This window comes from Carassius gibelio, chromosome A10 (genome assembly GCF_023724105.1).
Source record: "Carassius gibelio isolate Cgi1373 ecotype wild population from Czech Republic chromosome A10, carGib1.2-hapl.c, whole genome shotgun sequence".
Taxonomy (NCBI): Eukaryota; Metazoa; Chordata; class Actinopteri; order Cypriniformes; family Cyprinidae; genus Carassius; species Carassius gibelio.
In genome coordinates, this window is record NC_068380.1 from 21,292,650 (window position 1) to 21,316,089 (window position 23,440).

A 23,440-nucleotide genomic window follows, 5' to 3' on the forward strand; every position below is an offset into this window, starting at 1 on the left:
AGCCCTTCGCTACATTTGTGGTCCTTCGAGCCGGATCGCAGTTGTGCTGGGACTATGCAACAGAGTGATGAAGCATCGTGGGCCCCCTCCACTCGGCCCAGACGTCAGTTAAAACAGCCATCCTATTTGAAGGATTATGAGGTCAGTGCTGTGCAACCAAAGATACGTGGTCCATCACGGGTCAGTCCAGCAGTACATCCATCTCGAGAGGAGAATCGGAGCGTAGCGGAATCGAAGTGGAGTAACCCCCCCCCCCCCGGCACCTGACAGTTATTCCCAATTCTTTGAGGAGAGCTATGAGGACACAAGCCTAGGATGGCCACATACCACTATGTCCTACACTGAAGGAGATGAGGCAAGCGGGCAACACAGAGAACGCCTGCAGTACCGTTCTGCCTCACTTTATGACTCTAAAAGGGAACTGCTTGAACCATCTGCCTCACCCAGAGAGCAAGGTGCAGCATCCTTTGAGCGGTGGCCAATGCCTCCCCTTCCAGTACCAGATGACTCTTTAGTGCCAGTGGAAGAGGAGGATGATGGGGAGCTGCCCCCTCCGCCATGGCCTTCTTCTGACTATCCTCCAGGGCCAGCAGCTGTAGAGGAGCAGCGAGTCATCATTGTCATAGACCGGATGATGAGTGAGTTACAGCTTATGAGGGATAATGTGACATCCAGCATCACAGCCCACACTCGTCCACATTCGACCGATCGAAGCCTGAACCCCACTCAGCCTATACGAGGTCCTGCACAGTATGATGTCTTGTCTTCAACCCCCAGACCAGGGCCATGTTCACCCATATTGCGTCCACAACCCAGTATGTATCCTACCAATGGAAGATCCTCAACTCAGCATCTAGTTAGGCCTGATATGAGCCGTCCGCATGCTACCAGAGGCAGTCAGCTCTCGTCAGAATCTGTGAATCAGGGAAGAGGACAGTATATAGGGCCTGCACCAAAAATTCCTCTGTTTATCCATAACGACCCAATGGAGTTTTCTCGGCTAAAATTAGCTCTGTCAAACGTGCTACCCACAGATGCTTCAGAGCTTTTCAAGTATCAGATCACGTGAAGCTTGAAGAGGCCTGTCTCATTGCTGACTCCTTCATTAACTCACCAAGGCCATACACGGACACCATGGCAGCCTTGACTGAGAAGTTTGGCCAGCCGCACCACGTAGCCTTGAAGCGGATTACTGCAGTGATGGATTCACCTGAGATTAGGAGGGGAGATATAGTAGCCTCCGAGAAATTCTCTCTGCACGTACAGTCACTTGTAGGTATGCTGCAGACATTAGGCCCAGATGGAGAAGTCGAACTGAGATGCGGTTCGCATGTGGCTCGTCTCCTTACCAAGCTTCCAATTGAGATGAGAGCGAACTTCAGGCATATGATGTTCCACCGTCCTGGACACACTCATACACTGCTCGACCTGGCAGAATGGCTTCGATACGAGTCATGGTGTCAAGGATACAACAACCCATCTGACATCCATACCAAGGGGCTGTCTGGCTACCGAGCTGAAAAGCGTCGCAGCAAGCCCGTAGCTACAGTCCTACATGGGGCTGAGAGCCATATGTCAAACCAAGCAACTAGATAAGAAGGTCAGAGTTCATCCGCGTTGAAATGGAAAGGCAAAGTGAAACCCTACTGTCCGTATTGCGAGGGTACAGAGCACTTCCTCAATAAGTGTTCAGCTCTTCAGAAACTCACCCGAGAGGAGGTCATAGAGTGGATCAAAGTCAACAAGAGATGTTGGAGATGTGGGAGAGCACATCAAGCAGCACAATGTGACCTCAAGAAGCTCTGTAATGTGTGCCAAGGAAAGCATCTAAGAGTACTGCATGATGTCAACACACGCCCCAATGCTGAGCAACCAAAAGCTGAAAGCTGTCTTGTAAGCACCAGTACAGAAGTTCTATACCTAGACAGACCATCGTCACATACCCGAATTCTGTTGAAAGTCGGCAGAGTTCTCCTACGAAACAGAGACCGGATACTAGACACTTATGCGATTTTGGACGATGGAGCGGAGCGGACAATGCTCCTCCCTGAGGCAGTTGAAAAACTGGGCCTACATTAGAAACCTGAAGATCTAGCTCTCCGCACTATGCTGATTGGTGCAGACTACCCCCATCTACTTACCCCGGTGGAGCCAGTCAGACTTGGTCCTCCTGGAGGTCCGGCGGCCATTCGCACAAGGCTGGGATGGACGCTCCAAGGACCTGCCCACCTTTTCCAGTGAGCCCCAAGTATCCAGCAGTGTCTCCTCACTGGTGTCTCATCTCCGGCGACAGAGCTGATGCAGAACGTAGAGAAGCTCTGGAAGATGGACATCCTGCCATACCAGAGTATCAAACTGGCTGTGAGATCAAAATAGAATAAGGAAGCGCTGGAGCACTTGGAAGCTAGAACGAAGTGAGTACAAGTTGCAGGCATCCTTAGATATGCCACGCCCCTGCTAAGGAAACAAGGCATTCCCCCACTCAGATCTCCCAAAGAAGCTGTCCTACCCAGCCTCAGGAGTATGGAGAGACGCTTGGCCCGAGATCCTCTACAAGCTGAAGAGTACTGTGCAGCGATTCGGAAGTTGGTGGAAGCAGGAGCTGTCAGGAGGATTGACACAGGCGAAGCCTCAGCCACCAATGAGTCGTGGTATATACCGCATCACTTTGTAAATCATAACGGGAAGAGTCGTTTAGTCTTCAACTGCTCCTTCCAATTCCAAGGCCGAAGCCTCAATGACACCCTCCTTCCTGGACCAACACTGGGAGCCTCTCTTCTGGGAGTTTTATTACGTTTCAGGGAACATGCGGTGGCAGTTAGTGGAGACATCAGAGGCATGTTCCACCAGGTTTGGCTCTTACCAGAAGATCAGCCGCTCCTCAGGTTCATCTGGAGGGACATGAAACGCGATAACCCCCCTGAAGTCTTCCAGTGGCAGGTGTCACCCGTGGGAAGACCTTGGCAGAATTAGCTGTATCTAATCGCTGGAGCCAAGGGCCATCTTTCCTCCAAAATGGACCTGCTGAATGGCCATCCTCTCCTAAAGATATCCCGGAACAGGATATCACAGAGTATAAGAAGGTGGCTTCATGTGGAGTGATATCGAGGGCTGATGGAAAGGAGATTTACCTGTCCTGGAAGGATATGGTTGAGGCTACAGCGCAGGAAGTGCATGGGACGGCAAACCAATGTGAGCCCTTGACTGCAGAGGACTATTGTCAGGCAGAGAAGAAAATCTTTCAGAAAATTCAATTGGAATGCTTTCCAGTAGAGTTGTGCCATCTTAAAGCCGGGAAAGATGTACTTCGAAGTAGCCGTCTCCTTACCCTATCCCCAGAACTGGACCCTGATGAGGGAATTATACGGGTGGGGGGGGAGACTTCGACGGACCGAAGGGTTAGACCCTGACTTTAAACATCCCATTGTCTTGAACCCCTCGCATCCCGCAACTAAACTTCTTATCCAAGACTATGATGTTCGGCTCTGTCATCCGGGCCCAGAGCGAGTATTTGCAGAGATGCGCAGGACATTTTGGATCCTCCGTGGAAGGGAGGCCATCAGGAGGGTGCAAACCCAATGTCAGGAGTGCCAGCGATGGAAATCTAAGCCATCAGTCCCAAAGATGGCTGATCTGCCTGTGGCACGTCTTCGTCTATACAAGCCGGCGTTCTACTCCACTGGTGTCGATTGTTTCGGAACTCTACAAGTGAAGATAGGACGACGTTCAGAAAAAAGGTGGGGCATTATTTATAAATGCCTTACCACTCGGGCAGTGCACCTGGACCTCCTGCATGCTATGGATTCTGACTCCTCCTTAATGAGCCTCAGACGTTTCATTGTACGTCGTGGGAGTCCAGCAGAGCTCTATTCAGACCAGGGCACAACTTTAAAGGAGGGGAGAAAGAGCTCAGTGATTGGTTCAATCGCATGTCTTCTGAACTCAAACAACTCCTCACCAAGCAGATTTATTTTCGCTTCAATCCCCCAGCAGCTCCCCACTTCGGGGGTACATGGGAGAGGGAGATCAAGTCTGTTAAGACCGCCCTGTATACCGTCATTGGAGTCCAACCGGTCTCTGAGGAAGTATTGCTTACAGTGCTTCTAGAGGTCGAGGCTATTTTGAACTCAAAACCCCTGGGTTACACCTCCAGTGTTGCTGACTTGGATGCTGTAACTCCAAATGTCTTCTTGATGGGGCGGCTGGATGATGGTTTACCTCCGGTGGTGTACCATAAGAGTGAGGGACTGAGCCGGCGAAGATGGCGACACTGCCAAGTCTTAGCAGATCACTTCTGGGGAAGATTCATCAGGTGCTACCTGCCAACCCTTCAATGCCGACAGAAGTGGCATGGTACCACAGCTGATCTGACAGTGGGTTCTGTAGTCCTGTTGATGGACCCCCAGTTTCCGCGGGCACTCTGGCCAGTTGGTAGAGTGGTTAAAGTACATCCAAGTGGGGACAAAGTCTACACCCGGCCCGTTGATCGGTTTATTACTTTGCCAGTCATACCGGATGCTGAGGGGGATTAGGAATGCCTGTCAACGACTCCAGATTAAGGATACGCCTTTTACAGGAGCAAATTGCACACAATTTGGGGCGGCTGTGCAAAAGGCGATAGAGAGAGTGTCAGAGCCTTGTTGCGCTAATCAGAAGGGGGACTTTTATTATGAAGTGCGCTCATCGCGCATAGCCGGAAGAGACACTGTTCATGACTCTGAGATCGGCAGACCGCCTCAGCTGCTGCTAGCAATCAGGTTTTCTGCATAAATAAGTGCTGGAGATGTGCATCATCATCCACATATGTCTTAGTTTGAATGTATCTTGTGATGTGTGCATCCTATACGAGTGAGTACAAATAACCGTTACTTGATTGCTTGTCAATGATGATGCAGTTATTAGCTGTCTGATAGTGTGTGATAATGCTATTATCTACAGCTATTCTTGAACTGATGTTTATTTACAAAAGTTCAGTGTTATAATGTTATGGGTCATGTGGATAAATAATGACCATGGATGCACAGTCTTACAAAGTGTTTATATATCATTGTTACTGTAAAGGGGAGCAGCCTATAGTTGTGTATGTATAATACTTGTAATAGTGGTTCCATTCATATACATATTGCTTTATTTCTTTCAGAGAAACCACACACCTTCATCGCAATCATACATTTCATGCTTCATCTGATAAGCACCAAGCTTTCACAAGGAGACCAGATTCTTTAAAGACTGAGCTTAAATTTCACCTCTAACTGGCTCACACCTCCAGTCATTCTCAGCAACTTGTGTCTGCTGATCTGCAGCAGCCTCAGAGTTCATCGCTGTCAAACCTTATCCACTGGGTGTTCACTGCAGTCCTCAAGCTTTTGGTCCACATCTTGTTAGTGGACACGGACTGATGTGCATGTAAAGGCTGACTCCCCCTCTGAGTTGATCATACTAAATCTGTGAAAATAAACCTGTTCAAACTGATACTTCCCTCTGTGGTGTTCTGATCAACACACCTGGTTCGCTGCGATTCAAACTAGCCCTAACAGTATCTGGTAGCTCTTCGCTACAAAATGTCTGAGCCAAACTTTGCCATTAAAATGCAATTACACATAATTTACATAAAGTTAATTATTTGTAAAATTTTGTTAAAGCAACTACAGTTGCATTACTGAATTCATATCACAAATACAGACCCAGTCTCCTTTATTTTGTATTCTAAAACAAATTTGTCCCAATAAAATAGCAAATTGCAATTGTAATTATATAGTAAGCAACATCATAAAACTGCAGGGTGTAACACTTTTAATTTTCTAGGAGCTCATGTTGAATATGGGCCATTTGAATGTATGTAACCCTTCTAAGATATGTGTGTTGACTTAACTTCAGCTCTCATACTCATCTGCCACAGATCCAGCTCGTGTGATGTCACACATACTCAAAAGCTTATGGAATACAATAAAAAACAAAACAAAACAAACAAAAAGATTAATAAATAAACTGTAATGCTTGTCATATGATGTGATGCTATTTTTCTTTGAAGCATTAACTTTGGATTTTGTGTGGGTGATCTTATTCCCTGTAGTAAAACAATGAAAACATTCACTAGTAAAAAAACAAAAAACATTTTGAGACCAACAGCATTAACCGTTTTAAACGTCACTATACCATGCTAGAGCAAGGGTGTCCAAAGCTGCTCCTGGATGGCCGGTGTTCTGCAGAGTTCAGCTCTCCAACCCCAATTAAACATACATGAACCAGCTAATTAAAGTCTTATTGGGCATACTAGAAACTTTGAGGCAGGTGTGTTGAGGAAGTTGGAGCTAAAATCTGCAGGACATTGGCCCTCCAGGACTGATTTTGGACACCCCTGTGTCGCTTTTATTTCACTTTGCTTAGGCTAAAGCCAGGGTTCATTAAGTAATACCCTCTCCTACAGGAAATTGTTAATCAATATGTTTCAATACGGAAAATGAATAACGTTATTATCTGATGCAAGAAAGGATTTTGTAGTTCCCTTAGGAGTCAAAGCCTTTAAAACCAATCCATTTCTTAGCCATTATAGAAATTGAAAAACACAGTTTTGGAAAGGAAGGTCTTAAAACATGGTTAAGCATTTAAATAAACATTCACATTTACTTGTCCTAGAAATTAGCACAACATTTCTTGCTTAGGCGAGAAATAGTGTATAGTATATCATGATATTAGACCACAATCTGAAATCTAATTTTCACTAACTTGGTGAAAATCAGCAATGTGTTAAATGTATTAATTTGACATATGCTTTTCATCCTTCTTCATAATTGATTAATGTCCACAAGTTATTTAGATTTTTCAACATCAAATTATTATAATACCAAAGCACAAAGAGGAAAGAAAGCTCAGGTCATGAGAAGAGAGGAACATTCACAGAAGGACTGGGAGTAGAATGTACATAACATGCAAGAAAAAATAAATAAATTGTGAATAAACACGATTTAGCTGACTATTTATTCCTGCATGTCATGTGCGGGGCTCCGTAAGAATGATCTCCACTAACCTCATCAGATGACAACAAAACAAGCACAAGTGTTAATTAAACACGCACGACAGGCATCTGTGTGCAAGTGTAATGTCCAGCACTACTGGAATGAATGCTCAAGGCAAACTCAAGCTTAACAAATTGTTGAATCTATTATAATAATCTGATAATATAATGATAATAATCTCTGATGAAATCCTGTCAAAAACACAGATCTAAGGCAAAGACACTCCAGTTTTTAAATAATTATTTTGCATGACGTGAGCTTGAGTGAGCCTGAAGGAGAGCCAAAAATGTTAATTAACTGTTGTCCATACATTAAGGTCATGTCAATTTGTTCTAAAAAGATCTCCACTAACCTCATCAGATGACAACGAAACCAGCACAAGTGTTAATTAAACACGACGACAGGCATCTGTGTGCAAGTGTGATGTCCAGCACTACTGGAATGAATGCTCAAGGCAAACTCAAGCTTAACAAGTTGTTGAATCTATTATACTATTTATGAGAAAACACAAAACAACACTGAGCTCATGAACATCTCAAAGCTTCTTACAGCATTACAGTTCCATACAGTCGATGAAGCAACAGTTGGAATTGGAGGATTTCTACTTTTCTTCTACAACTGATGCCAAATTCAAACAAAGGCAGCTCAATCACAATCCCAAAATACTTATTCAGTTTTCTAACACAAACCTTTCACAGATATGCTGTTATACTGCTGGTCTCATTTCCATTCATAACCAAAACAAACTGATTCACTAATGTGTATACCTAGAAGATTGAGACTGTTGGTGCAGGGCCTGCAGGCATAACAACTTGTGTAGCCTGAGCTTCTTATAAAACATACACGCTCATACTAAAATTTAAGTAAACTTAGACCTTGTGTTTAAGTGCCAAGCAAAGTCAGCTTACTGTAGGTAACCAGGTTATCAGACAAAGTAGGCTATGTCAGTTTAGCAAACAAAAGGTTAATAGAAAACATTTAACTTAAGATTCCTTTCATCATTCATCAAAATGCCTTTCACTGAAAAATGAACACCTCATCTAACCGTTAACCTTCAAGATCTGTATGTACGCAAATGTTTTACAAACCATGCATGATGTGAGACTATTCAGAGCAAAATCAAGATGAATGAACTCATGAATGAACCCAGCTTTATGCAGGAGTCCATCAACCCAAAAGTATCCCGGAAAAAGTCTCTAGCTGAAATTATCAGGTTTAGCTTTAAAGGGACATTAAGTAGGAATTACTCCCATCTAGTGGTGAAATTGTATTTTGCATTCAAACTAATTTTGCTCTCCAGCGCCTTGCTTTTTCAAATGCGCGTTGCATCTACGGTAGGCGATATGTACCAAAAAGCTTTGACGGGATGTCTTCTAATAGCACTTCGTCAAGTTTTCCTTCAGGTGAACAGGTGTGTTATTTCAAACAAACTGCAACATGACCATAAACAAACGAATGTTACAGTATGAATTACTGACTGTGGAAAACATGAAATATTGTAATTAGTAGTTATGTCTTCTTTATTCGTTATATTTTCTGAATAATGTGCATTGTTAGATATAAAAAAAAATATTGTAATATAGATTGTAACACTGACTTACCTGTCGAGAAGAAAACTGGCCACTTCAGCGTCTCTTTTGAAATCTTTATCCAGCATTAGCTCTTTCCACCTAGAAAAAGCTTCCCCGACATTAACTCTTGTTTTCTGTAATCTACGGTCACGTTTCCTTTTACGTTCTATTTTTGACTGTTTTGGCGACGATGTTTTCTTCTCCTGTGGCGCGGCATATGTATGGTCCATAATAAGAATGCAATCCAGACTTTTAAACTTGCCGGTGCAGTTTCAAGCGCCTCTCACTGCTCTGCACCTGCGTTTCTGGCTCTGACCGAAAACGCGTTGTGGAAACGCGTTGGCTTAGTACTTTTTGTCCCTCTCTGCTATTATAGTTTTGCAAGATGGCGGAACTACATGGAAGCCTCCATCGACCTACCCGTCCCATGTATATAAAGATAATAAATTCTTCATTTACGAGGATTAGTTTAAACATTGGCATAGGTATTTGTACACCATTGAGGGCATATTTATGAATATTGATTTTAGATAATAAAATACCTAAAAAGTTACTTATTGTCCTTTTAATGCAGAGGCGACAAAGTTGAGCAGGAATTTGTGCAATTCATCAGAATCTGGTGATGACATTAGTGATAATAATCTCTGATGAAATCCTGTCAAAAACACAGATCTAAGGCAAAGACACTCCAGTTTTTAAATAATTATTTTGCATGACCTGAGCTTGAGTGAGCCTGAAGGAGAGCCACAAATGTTAATTAACTGTTGTCCATACATTAAGGTCATGTCAATTTGTTCAAAAAAGATTTAATAAGATTTTGTGTCTGACAAAGAGATCTTCAGACGATGTATGCTTAACTAGTCTGTAAAATGAAAATTAGATGGCAAAACATTTATATAAAATATGCTGGCAGTAAAGGATGTCTACCAATGCAGTGGCATGTACAATGACATTGCTGCTGTATTCTTTAAATGATATTAAAGTGTCATGTCTGTGGTGTCATGTAAATACCATCACTCATCATTCAGTATCGTGATTACCATCTGATAGCAACACCATACTTGTCCCTGAACTCCACTTTAGCAACAATATCAACAGGAGACAAAACAAAGCAAAGCAAAGCAAAACAAAACTTAATTAAAGGTCTACTTTAGTTTTGCTCCTGTGTGTCACTGAATCGGCTCACACGTGGATATGATCATGAACATAAACATCCAGCAGACAGTTAAAGTGTCTTACCGCAGTCCTGACAGAGCACCTGGATCACATCCTTCCTCACGGTGCGCTTGGTCTCCACCGGCGGGAAGACAGCCGTGAACACGGACGTGTCGTTTGTGGGTTCCATAAAGAACATGTACCGGATTCCGGTGTTGAGCTGTAAACATCTGCCACCTTCAACCCGAATGAGAGACACCACAGAGTCCTTGAGCAGCCCTCCCGCCTTCAGCTGCCACACCTGCTGCACTCTGATGCGCACCTGTCGCGACGCGTTCACCGGCGACTCACCCTGCGTTTCAGCCCAGTTCCGCTCTGTTCGCTCTTCCTCCAGGAGCTTTCCCTCGAACACGACCCCTGAGCGGCGCGCGAGCTCCTGCACTGACGCTGCAGGCGGAGAACAAGCGAAGCTCCCGCAGCGGACCACACACGTCCACAGGGACAAACATACAGCCACTCCACAGATAGCCGAGAAAGGACTGCGTTCTGACGGAATCGCCTGCATCCTCGCACGCGTTTCTTGCATTCAGCTGGATGAATTAAAGTGGAACAGAAGGAGTGAACAGAGAACAGCGTGGGTTCGGATAGCTTTTCAGCTGATCGTACAGGAGGCGGGGTGAGAGATCTCAGCCGCGTGCGAGAAGGATTTCCCCACCGCGACGCGACAAAGGACGGGTCATCGCGTCGTGTGTGGAATTACCGACATAATTCCCTATTTGTCCTCAATGTGGCTAGGGATCTGAAAATATATTGAATTTGAAACACTGTCAAAACTCGAAAACTCAAAAAAAAAAAAAAAAAAAAGTCCACAACATTTAACTGTAATTTTAAAGTTTTTGGGCAAATTTGAAATAACGTTTAAAACGAAATTTCATGAAACACCAAAAAATTGAAAGGCAAAACAAAATCTCAAACCAAAAGCCAAATTAAAGTATAAATGTATAAATTCAGAAAAAATAAATAATAATAAAGTATAACATAAATTAATTCAGAACGTGGCAGCAAGATACATTTTTAATGAGCCAAAAAGAATACATGTCACACCTCTGTTTATCATCCCGGGTTCAGCATCCCTTTTATCTGGCATTTAATTAGAACTGTAGGCTGTTGTACGAAGAAAAGCCTTTCCAAGTACTAGGTCGGCTTCCTGCCTCAGTCAGCTGATTCGAGACGTGTCTCTTTAAACCTTCGGTCACTTGCCTTTCAAGCCACAGTGAAGCAGTTCTTGAGAAACTGAAATATAATCCTGTTGCTTTCAACAGGAAATCATTACCTCAGCTGTGCAATTGAGTTTTGCTCAATGACAAAGACAAAAGGAGTTTTTCTTCAGGGTTTAATTGTTGTTTATTGAAAGGTCATTTGAATGAAACGACTCACCATTGATGAAGTTTGAGCATGCAGAAGTAAGAAATACTCAAATACTCCTGATCTGAGAAATGTTTAAATGTCAATATGTAGTAGCATCCTCAGTCTTTCTTTATTATATTATAGGCTATTATATTCTAATTGATTATTTAATACGTCAAAATGTTGTCAGTGTATATTACTGTTTTTAAAATATTTTGACATTGAAATTTAGCAAAATAATGAATGTAAAAGAGAAAACAACTATTTATGTAATTGGACACTTTGACACAAAACCTTACAGTTACTGATATACAAAACCTTACTGACAACTAGCCCCTGACTCCTATATTCAACTGGGAAAACTCCCTGGAACATGTATTTGGATGTGGCCCATCTCGTCTGATCCAATATTACCTTGGCTCTGGTGAGTTTCCAAAAATGCAGAATTAGAGACTTTATGTCAAAACTTTAAAAGCTCTTTAAAACACACTTCACATATATTCATTTGCACCATTCTTATACAATTTCACATAACACAAATTATTGCAATCATAATCACTTTGTGACTTGACAAAAAGCATTACTAATGACGAATCAAATCCATGCAAAAGGCTCACATCAAGATACACATGGAGTGAAATTGAACAGAATTGTATTTTTCCACATGAGCTATAGCAAATGTAGGTGACAGGATGTAGGTGTGTCCAGCAACATCTGAAACCTTTCAGAAATGTTAACTTTATGCAAATAAACAGCAACTTTATTGTTGGGGAGCAAAAAGCAATAGGGGTGAAAAATAGAGCTCAAACGTCACCCTTCTGGAGTGTAGGCCAGACAGCACAGAGAAGTTCAATGTCCAGATTTACAGGTGCTGGTCATATAATTAGAATATCATCAAAAAGTTGATTTATTTCATTAATTCCATTCAAAAAGCGAAACTTGTATATTATATTAATTCATTACACACAGACTGAAATATATTTCAAATGTTTATTACTTTTAATTTTGATGATTATTACTGACAACTAAGGAAAATCCCAAATTCAGTATCTCAGAAAATTAGAATGTAAATTAAGACCAATACAAAGAAAGGATTTTTAGAAATCGTGGCCAACTGAAAGTATGAACATGAAAAGTATGAGCATGTACAGCACTCAATACTTAGATGGGGTTCCTTTTGCCTGAACTATTGCAGCCAGTTAAAAAACAGGGATACCATGATCCTTAAACCAGGTACTGGAAGCTTTGGCACTGTGTGCAGGTGCCAAGTCCTGCTGGAAAATGAAATCTGCATCTCCATAAAGTTGGTCAGCAGCAGGAAGCATGAAGTGCTGTAAAACTTCCTGGTATACAGCTGTGTTGACCCTTGACCTCAGAAAACAGAGTGGACCAACACCAGCAGATGACATGGCTGTGCCACCAGCAGATGACTGTGGTAACTTAACACTGAACCTCAAGAAACATGGATTGTGTTCCTCTCCTCTCTCCCTCCAGACTCTGTGACCCTGATATCCAAAGGAAATGCAAAATTTACTTTCATCACAGCACATAACTTTGGACTACTCAGCAGCAGTCCAGTCCTTTTTGAAGCGAGACGCTTCTGTTGTTCAAGAGTGGCTTGACACAAGGGATCCGACAGCTGAAACCCATATATTGCATATGTCTTTGTTTAGTGGTTCTTGAAGCACTGACTCCAGCTGCAGTCCACATTTTGTGAATCTCTAATGAGCTCTGTGAACGGCAAGCCTCTTTTGCAATGACCTTTTGTGTCTTGGCCTCCTTGTGCAAGGTGTCAATGGTCAACTGTCAATTCAGCAGTCTTCCCCATGATTGTGTAGCCTACATTACTAGACTGAGAGACAGGCTTTGCAGGTGTTTTGAGCTAATTAACTGATTAGAGTGACGCAACAGGTGTCTTCAATTTCGAAACTTTTCACAAAATACAAATTTTCTGAGATACTGAATTTGGGATTTTTGTTAGTTGTCAGTTATAAACATCAAAAATTAAAATAAATAAACATTTGAAATAAATCAGTCTGTGTGTAATTAATAAATATAATATACAAGTTTCACCTTTTGAATGGAATTAGTGAAATAAATCAACTTTTTGATGATATATGACCAGCACCTCTATATATCTTGATTTTCTGTAAAACTGTAAAAAGGGCTAAACAAATTTACATTTACATTTATTCATTTAGCAGACACTTTTATCCAAAGCGACTTACAGATGAGGACAGTGGAAGCAATCAAAAACAACAAAGAGAGCAATGATATATAAGTGCTATAACAAGTCTCAGTTAGGTTAAACACAGTACACATAGCATGGGATTTTAAATAATATAATATAAAGAAAACAGAAAAAAAAAGAATAGAGCAAGCTAGTGTTAGAGGTCTTTACACATACACACACACATACAATTGCATAATTAATGAAAATAAAATAGAATACAAAAAGATTAGCAATGTAGTTAGATTTTTTTAAAGAATAGAATTAGAATAGTGAGTGTTAAAGTTAGAGGGTTAAATAAAGATGGAAGAGATGTGTTTTAAGCCAATTCTTGAAGATGGCTAAGGACTCAGCTGCTCGGATTGAGTTGGGGAGGTCATTCCACCAGGAGGGAACATTTAATATAAAAGTCCGTAAAAGTCACTTTGTGCTTCTTTGTGATGGCACAATCAAGCGACGTTCACTTGCAGAACGCAAGCTTCTAGAGGCACATTAGTCTGAAGTAACACATTTAGGTAAATGGGTGCAGAGCCAGTGGTAGTTTTGTAGGCAAACAATGCCTTGAATTTTATGTGAGCAGCTATTGGAAGCCAGTGCAAATTGATAAACAGAGGTGTGACATGTATTCTTTTTGGCTCATTAAAAATTCTGAATTCTGAACCAGTTCTGAATTAATTGTAAAGGTTTGATAGAATTGGCTGGAAGACCTGCCAACAGAGCATTGCAATAGTCCAGCCTGGACAGAACAAGAGCTTGAACAAGGAGTTGTGCAGCATGTTCAGAAAGAAAGGGCTTGATCTTCTTGATGTTGAATAAAGCAAATCTTCAGGACCAGACAGTTTTAGCAAGGTGGTCTGAGAAAGTCAGCTGATCATCAATCATAACTCCAAGGTTTCTAGCTGTTTTTGAAGGAGTTATGGTTGATGTGCCTAACTTTAACTTATTTAACTTTATTAACAAATAAATATGACTTGAGATTAGAACAAGAGCACTAGGAAAGCCTTTGTATTTTGTAATTTTATCTGTAGTTAACTTCTATCCAGTATGTATGAAATGTTAGAGCACATTAAATCATATATCATATAGAGCAGTGAGCTGTAACCTTAAAGATGCTGACAGCATTTCTCCTTGATCCTTCAGATCTGAGTGTCACGGATCATGACTCACAGCACCTTTCCCAGATGCAGGCAGTTACAAACCTTTAATTATTTGATTATTATGGATAATTTTTTATACAAAACAATGATTAACACTGTTAGAAAGGCAACAAAATCAGTCAGTTGAGCAAAGCCTATTCATGTATGTTCAGACTTCAGTGGCACAGCCAAGTGGCACAGCTTTTGAATAAAACTCAGAGAGGAAAAGCTCAGGAGAAGGCCGAAAGTCAAAAACTGTCTGGTTTTGGGTGTGATGATGATGACAGGTAAAGGTGTAAGGAACAGAAATTTTGCATGCTTTAAGGCTCTGTTGTTATGTGGATCCTTAACGCTGGGACAAACATAGTGGCAGAAAACAGAAGTGGAATGTACAATAAAACTCTGTGTTTATTCCTGCCTTCTAAGCGAACTTTCACAGGGCCAGCACACAAATACTGCTCTTTGAATGTGCTGCTCTAGTTACAGCAAGCAGAAGTAAAATAAATATATAGCAGAAGTCAAATAAAAATCACTGCATGACTGTGAACACCAAAACATTATCATCTTTATTGTAATAACTACAGGTGTTTGTTTGTTTTTTACACAAAAGAATTTGCTCCTAGGCGATAAACATTCTCAAATATAAAAATCATATCGGCTAGTTTTTACACTCAGGAATCAACTAGCATTCTACAAATTGTACAAAATATCAAAATATACACTATACAGCTTAATAAGTGTCAAATTAAAAGTCCTTTCTTCTTTTTGGTTTTCTTCTGAGTTGCAGCAGTCACTGAAGTGTTTGGTCCTTCAGCCAAATCAGGCAGTTTTCTTTTTGTAGGCTGACTTTCAGTCTGTGGAAAAAAAGAATTTAATTCCATAGTTAATTTTTCTCAATATACAATTTGAAATGTCATTTTAAAAAAGCTGACATATATTTCAGTAAGAGCGTTTTAACAAATATTTGCGTAATACATTTTCAATCTCCACTAATGACCAGTTAATAAGATGTGAGATAAAAATAACAAGTAGTTTGGGGACCAATTCTCACTATTAACTAGTTGCTTATTAGCATGAATATTACTAGCACATTAGTACTTATAAAGCACTTATTAATGCCTTATTCTGCATAACCATATTCTAGATCCCTTAATCCACTCCATACCTAAACTTCACAGTTATCTTTCTATTAATAAGCACTAATTAGGAGTTTACTGAGGCAAGTCATAGTTAGTGAGAACTGGTCCCCAAACAAAAGTGTGACCAAATAAACATATGTACAATCATAAAACATGTGACCATACACATATTAGATTATTTCAGGTCTGCACCACCCTCTTTCAGTCTGATCTAAATTTAATTCAGATCAATTGAGATGTTTAGATGAAGGCTTTTCAGTATTTGGGTGCTTTCACACCTGCCTCATTTAGTTCGGTTGTATCGTACCAGAGTTAGTTTTCCCCTCTGGTGTGTTTCGTTTGGGCAGGTGAGAAAGCAACATTTGCACTCGGGTGCACACCAAAAGCGGACCAAACAAGCATACCGAGACCTGCTTGAAGAGGTGGTCTCGGTACGCTTTCAAACGGACTCTGGAACGGTTCGTTTGTGGTGAGAATGTGATCCGACCTCGAACAGACCAAACAACAAAAAGTACTGATCATTTTTGGACTAAACCAGCTGCTGTAGTCAACTGCGCTGTGCATTATGGGATGAGGAAGTGTTTGTTGACAGTTTGCAGTTAAGCATGGCAGCTTGAGGGCAAACTTGGAGTAGTGAGGAGGTGCGGAGCCTCATAGAAATTTGGTCAGATGGCCATGAGCATGTCAGGGTTAAGATGAATTAATGCACGCCTCCACTGGAAGTTACGAGCGATGCCCGCTCGCCGTTTGCAGTGCATTAGAACGTTGTTTTCAAGCCGCATACGCGCTTCGTTATAGAAATGTATTGTTTGCATATTGTGGTGTATACAAACAATGTAATAGATTATGGCCAGGCTCTCCATAGTTGTGTTGTCTCCGTGTTGTTTGCTGTCTTTTCCTCTTATGTTGGAATTTTCCCGCCAATGAGTGATGTAGATGTTGTCACGTGACTGCATTTTGGTTCATTTCAACTGGTACAGAACAAAGCAATCAGTGTGGTGTGAAAAGTAACCAAAAAAGCAGAAAAATTCTACAATGTATAATTGTTTGCCCTTTGTTCGGACCAAATGAACCAAACTAGAGATGTAAAAGCACCCTAAATTTAGGTGCATGTAAAAGTATCTTGTGAAACTGGTCCTACAGTCATGCCCACAAATATTGGCACCCTAGGCAAATATGATCAAAAAAGGCTGTGAAAATTCATCTGCATTGTTAATCCTTTTGATTTTTTATTTAAAAAATTCACAAGAATGTATCCTTTCTGTCACGGTTTACGCTGCCTGAAGGAATACGGAGTCGAGGATAAACGGAATAAGGCTTTTAATATATACCATTCATGGAGCACAGCGATAGACACACGTAAGTGAGTGATTTAGTCACAAGTGAGGAGACCCGACAAAACAGAACTGAAAGGACAAGGCTTATGTACCAAAGGATAATTGGGGAAACACAGGTGGATGGAATGACTAAATTAACAGGGACATGGAACACATGAGGAATAGAATAGACACACCTGGGAACTAATCAAACCAAACACGGAAAGACAGAAACTGGGTCACGGGCAAAAACACACTAAATGAGTCCAGGTGTGACAGTACTCCCCCCTCCCGGTAGGTGCGTCCTCGCACCGTAGAAACAACCGAGGGAGGCGTGGGTGGGAACTTGGGAGGAGGTTCCGGTGGAGGACGGACTCCCAGGAGGGGGCCAGCAGACAGGGACCACAGAAGGAGGAGCCAGGGAGGAGACGACGGAGGAAGGAGCCAGGGAGGAGACAGGAGCAGGAGGAGCCAGATGGTCCACCAGAGACCAGCCAGGACGGAGATCCAAGGTGGAGTCGATGGCGGGAGGAGCCATGGTGAAGGAGGGGTCGACGACACCAGGGGGCCGACAGGCGGAGACTGCACCGGTGGGTGAGGAGCCCAAGATGGAGCAGCACAGCCGCAGAGCCAGGGGGACGTCGAGGTTCCGGAGGGCCTAGGTGGAGCAGAAGGCTCAGGCGACCAAGGCGGAGGCAGGGTCCTGGCAGACCGCTGTGGAGCCGGAGCGACCGAGGATGTAGGTGGAACCGGAGGGAAGGAGGAGCCTGACAAAGCTGGAGGGATGGAGTGACGAGGTGGAACCGGAGGAGTGGAGTCCCGAGGCGGCGGATGGTCGACGACTGACCAAGGTGGAGCCGGAGGGACGAGGGAGCCCGGTGGAGCAGGTGGGATGACAGGCCACGGTGGAGACGAGGGAGCTAAGAGCCAAGGCGGAGCCGCTGGGTCGAAGGACCGAGGAGGAGTCCAGGGCTCGGAGGCTGGAGGCGGAGACAGGGCCTTAACACGCCAAGGCGGAGCTGGAGACTGGCAGTCCAGCGGCGAACCACCGCGCCCCGATGGCGCGGACTGAGGGTGAGCTGCGGGACTGACTGGCACCAGCAGGGATGACGAGGAACTGGCTGGTCTAGGAGGAGGAGAGAGGAGAAGGATGGGAGGAAGGACAGGAGGATCAGGACTGGACGGAACCAGCGAAAGTGGAGCAGAGGGACCAGCAGGTCCTGGAGGAGGTGGGAGAGGGAGGCCGGGAGGGAACACAGGAGATACAGAAGATTCAGAGCTGGGCGGAACCAGCGGACACACAGAAGATTCAGGGCTGGGCGGAACCAGCGGAGACACAGAAGATTCAGGGCTGGGCAGAACCAGCGGAGACACAGAAGATTCAGAGCTGGGCGGAACCAGCGGAGAGACAGAAGATTCAGGGCTGGGCGGAACCAGCGGAGAGACAGAAGATTCAGGGCTGGGCGGAACCAGCGGAGACACAGAAGATTCAGAGCTGGGCGGAACCAGCGGAGACACAGAAGATTCAGAGCTGGGCGGAACCAGCGGAGACACAGAAGATTCAGAGCTGGGCGGAACCAGCGGAGAAACAGGAAACTCAGTGCTGGGCGGAACCAGCGGAGACACAGAAAACTCAGGGCTGGGCGGAACCAGCGGAGAAACAGGAAACTCAGGGCTGGGCGGAACCAGCGGAGAAACAGGAAACTCAGGGCTGGGCGGAACCAGCGGAGACACAGGAAACTCAGGGCTGGGCGGAACCAGCGGAGAAACAGAAAATTCAGGGCTGGGCGGAACCAGCGGAGAAACAGAAAACTCAGGGCTGGGCGGAACCAGCGGAGAAACAGAAAATTCATGGCTGGATGGAACCAGCGGAAATGGAGCAGAGGAAATGACTGGAGGAGGTAGGAGTGGGAGACTGAGAGGGTATACAGGGGAATCAGGGCTGGACGGAACCAGCGGGGAAACAGGAAAATTAGGGATTACCTCCATAGACCAGTCCATCAGATCCAGAACTTGCTCCATATGACCTTCAGAGACTGTATACAGCTCAACCTCAGTCGCAGGAGTGTGGGCAGGGCTTTCCTCCACGCCCTCGATCTCCACGAGGACTCCCACGATGCACGGTGTTGCCGGCTCACACACCTGGTCAGTCGCGCTCTCGAGTTCCGGCTCCCTGTCGGTGAATGGCTCGGGCTCTGCGGCTGCGGTGGGCTCTGGCTCCGTGTAGCGAGATGGTGGCTGGCTGGTCTCTGGGTCGGGAGTGGGACTGGCGAGATCCTCAATGGGGCATACGGTGAAAGGTGAGCCATTTCTCGCCAGAGTCCACTCCACGAATGCGGCGAAATCCTCCCGAGGACCATCTTCGGGCGACAACGCTCTGCACTTGGAGTTCAGGCTGGTGTTGTAGAAGGTGCAGAGCGCGTCGTCCGGGTAGCTGGTGGCATTAGCTAATAGAAGAAACTGTCTGGTATGGTCCTCGAGAGAACGTCCTTCCTGCTTCAGCAGGAGGATGAGGAATTCTGGGCGATAGAGGGGATCCATAGAGACTAAGAAAAGAAAAGACTGTGAAAAAACGAAAGCAAAACGGAGGGAAAGACACGCGGTTTTAAACTTTCTTTTTTGAGGTCGGGTCTTCTGTCACGGTTTACGCTGCCTGAAGGAATACGGAGTCGAGGATAAACGGAATAAGGCTTTTAATATAGACCATTCATGGAGCACAGCGATAGACACACGTAAGTGAGTGATTTAGTCACAAGTGAGGAGACCCGACAAAACAGAACTGAAAGGACAAGGCTTATGTACAAAAGGATAATTGGGGAAACACAGGTGGATGGAATGACTAAATTAACAGGGACATGGAACACATGAGGAATAGAATAGACACACCTGGGAACTAATCAAACCAAACACGGAAAGACAGAAACTGGGTCACGGGCAAAAACACACTAAATGAGTCCAGGTGTGACACTTTCATTGGATAATAAGAATTTAAAACGGAGGGGAAATATCATTATGAAATTAATGTTTTTCTCAAATACTCGTTGGACACAATTATTGGCACCCCTAGAAATTCTTATGAGTATAATATCTCTGAAGTATATTACCGTTCATATTCACAATTTTGAGCACTCCAGCATGATTATAAACATGAAATTATCCAGCCATTGCTTCCTGTTTCACAGAAATATAAAGTGGAGGGAAAACAAAGCCCAAATGCCCTTGATCATCCATCACAATCAGAAAAACCAAAGAATATATTTCTGATGTGCAGCAAAAGATAATTGAGCTTCACAAATGGGTTAAGCGGCTTTAAGAAAAGAGCTAGAGCAGTGACAATTCCCATTTCCACCATCAGGACAATAATTAAGAATTTCCAATCAGCAGAAAATGTTAGAAAACTGCCTGGAAGAGGTCGTGTGTCTATATAGTCCTAATGCATGGTGAGGAGGTCAGTTTGAGTGGCTAAAGACTCTCCAAGGGTCACAGCTGGAGAATTGCAGAAAATTGTTGAGTTTCTGGTTCAGAAAACCTTTAAAAATGTTGTCAAACAGAACCTACATCAACACATGTTGTTTGGGAGGGTTTCAAGAAAAATTATCCTAGCTCATCCAAAAACAAACTAAAGCATATTCGACTGGAACTTCAAATGGGACTGGCTTCTATGATCAGATGACAACTAAACTAAAAATGAGCTTTTTAGCAGTAAACACTCAAGATGGGTTTGGTGAAAACAGGGATAAAAAGTACCCCATGTGTACAATTAAATATACAGCTGTATTTTTGATGTTGTGGGCCTATATTTCTGCTGGAGGTCGTGGACATCTTGTTTAGACACATGGCATCATGGATTCTATTAAATACCAACAGATAAAAAAATCAAAAAGTGACTGACTCTGTTAGAAATCTTATAATGGGCCATGTTTGGATCATTCAACCGTACAATAATCCAAACACAAACCTCAAAAACAACACCGAAATGGGTCACTGAGCTCATAACCAAGCTTCTGCTATAGCCATTCCAGTCCTCTGACCTGAACCCTACAGAAAATGAGAGGAGTGAACTGAAGAGGAGAAGCTGGGAATCTGAAGGGTCCGGAGTGATTCTGGATGAAGGAATGGTCTCTGATCTCTTGTCAGGAGTTCTCTAACCTCATCAGGCATTATAGGAGACAGTTTTGAGCTGTTAAACTGGCAAATGGAGGTTTAAAAAAATAATTCAATAAAAGGGTCTCCTTAATTGTGGCCAATGTGTATTAGAGAAAAACATTTATTTCATAATGATATTGTTCATAATGAACAAATTCTAGGTGGTTTGTGTCCCAGTAATGTGTAAAGATTATGAAGACAAATTCTATTTTCTTTAGAATAACTTCTAGATCAGGAACATTTATTAATATAATAAGTAACTATTTTGATTTCATGTTGACTTTTACTGTATTCATCCAAATTGTGCAGACAGTTCACCATTTTCTGTTAACACAACAAAGTGATGCTTAAAAAATCATCATCTCTCCAACTGTTGTTGGCTTATGGCCACAACACTGAGAATATTGTGAGCATTAAGCTTTACATGACGCAGACAGCTGCATCAACAGAGGAAAACCCCGCACTGCCCACCATTGGATTAATGTCCATCACAATTCTTCCTAAGCCATTTATACATCTGTCCAAACTCCATTTCCTTCCAGACATCTCTTCTTATCTCCCTGTTTTGCAATCTGTTCAGTCTTCATGCTAAATCATTTGTGTCAACTCAGAGTGGGCAAGGGAACATCAGGAGGGAGGGTGTGTTTAGAGACGCCCTAATGAGCTCATATCGATCTACAGGCTTGTGTCACTGACAAAAGAGCCATGATGGACGTGCTCTTCAAATAAGCTTCTGTCACCATTAATGTCCACATTAACAGGTCAGAGAGATGCACACTAGACAGTGATGACAGAATAACATAGGTTTCATAGACAATTGGACGAGCTTTTGGGGCAGACCTGACCTGTTTAAAAGAGATGGTCTTCATCCCTCCTGGGGTGGTGCTGCTCTTCTGTCTAGAAATATGGCACATAGTCTTAGTGTTTATACTTGACTAACTGGGGCCCAGGTCAGGAAGCAGACAGACTGGCTAAACCGACCGTCTGCTAGCTGCCTCCCGTCACAGAGGTCAGTTAATTCTCAGCACATAGAGACTCTTTCACCTAGATATCACACTATAGAGACTGTGTCTGTTCCCCGAACTAGAAAATACAAAAAACGTCCAAACCAAGTTAAGGTTAACAATTTAATTGAGGTTCAACAAATAAAAAACAAATGCAATATGGATAAACAAATGATAAAGATTGGCTTATTGAATATCAGATCCCTTTCTACTAAAACACTTTTTGTAAATAATATGATAACTGATCATAATATAGATGTGCTCTGTTTGACAGAAACTTGGCTAAAACCTGATGATTACATTATTTTAAATGAGTCCACCCCCCAAGATTATTGTTATAAACACGAGCCGCGTCTAAAAGGCAAAGGGGGAGGAGTTGCTTCAATTTATAACGACGTTTTCAGGATTTCTCAGAGGGCAGGCTTCAAGTATAACTCGTTTGAAGTAATGGTGCTTCATATAACATTATCCAGAGAAACCAATGTTAATGATAAATCCCCTGTTATGTTTGTACTGGCTACTGTATACAGGCCACCAGGGCACCATACAGACTTTATTAAAGAGTTTGGTGATTTTACATCCGAGTTAGTTCTGGCTGCAGATAAAGTCTTAATAGTTGGTGATTTTAATATCCATGTCGATAATGAAAAAGATGCATTGGGATCAGCATTTATAGACATTCTGAACTCTATTGGTGTTAGACAACATGTTTCAGGACCTACTCATTGTCGAAATCATACTCTAGATTTAATACTGTCACATGGAATTGATGTTGAAAGTGTTGAAATTATTCAGTCAAGTGATGATATCTCAGATCATTATTTAGTTCTGTGTAAACTTCATATAGCCAAAATTGTAAATTCTACTTCTTATTACAAGTATCGAAGAACCATCACTTCTACCACAAAAGACTGCTTTTTAAGTTATCTTCCTGATGTATCCGAATTCCTTAGCATATCCAAAACCTCAGAACAACTTGATGATGTAACAGAAACTATGGACTCTCTCTTTTCTAGCACTTTAAATACAGTTGCTCCTTTACGCTTAAGGAAGGTTAAGGAAAACAGTTTGACACCATGGTATAATGAGCATACTCGCACCCTAAAGAGAGCAGCCCGAAAAATGGAGCGCAGCTGGAGGAAAACAAAACTAGAGGTATTTCGTATTGCTTGGCGGGAAAGTAGCATATCCTATAGAAAAGCATTAAAAACTGCTAGATCTGATTACTTTTCTTCTCTTTTAGAAGAAAACAAACATAACCCCAGGTATTTATTCAATACAGTGGCTAAATTAACGAAAAATAAAGCCTCAACAAGTGTT

General features: G+C 42.8%; 1 protein-coding gene across 5 annotated transcripts in view; it reads right to left on the minus strand.

The window, feature by feature from the left end:
• Positions 1–10,525, minus strand: part of LOC128021554 (pro-neuregulin-1, membrane-bound isoform-like) — a 135,082-nt gene extending 124,557 nt beyond the window's left edge. For 2 of the 5 annotated variants that reach the window (XM_052608855.1, XM_052608854.1), the window contains exon 1: positions 9,827–10,525. In XM_052608855.1, coding sequence (XP_052464815.1) covers positions 9,827–10,328 — 502 coding nt within the window. In that variant the 5' untranslated portion in view covers positions 10,329–10,525. The remainder of the gene's footprint in view (positions 1–9,826) is intronic. The other 3 variants (XM_052608859.1, XM_052608858.1, XM_052608857.1) reach the window with 2 other exon arrangements.
• Between the last annotated feature and the right edge of the window lie 12,915 nt (positions 10,526–23,440).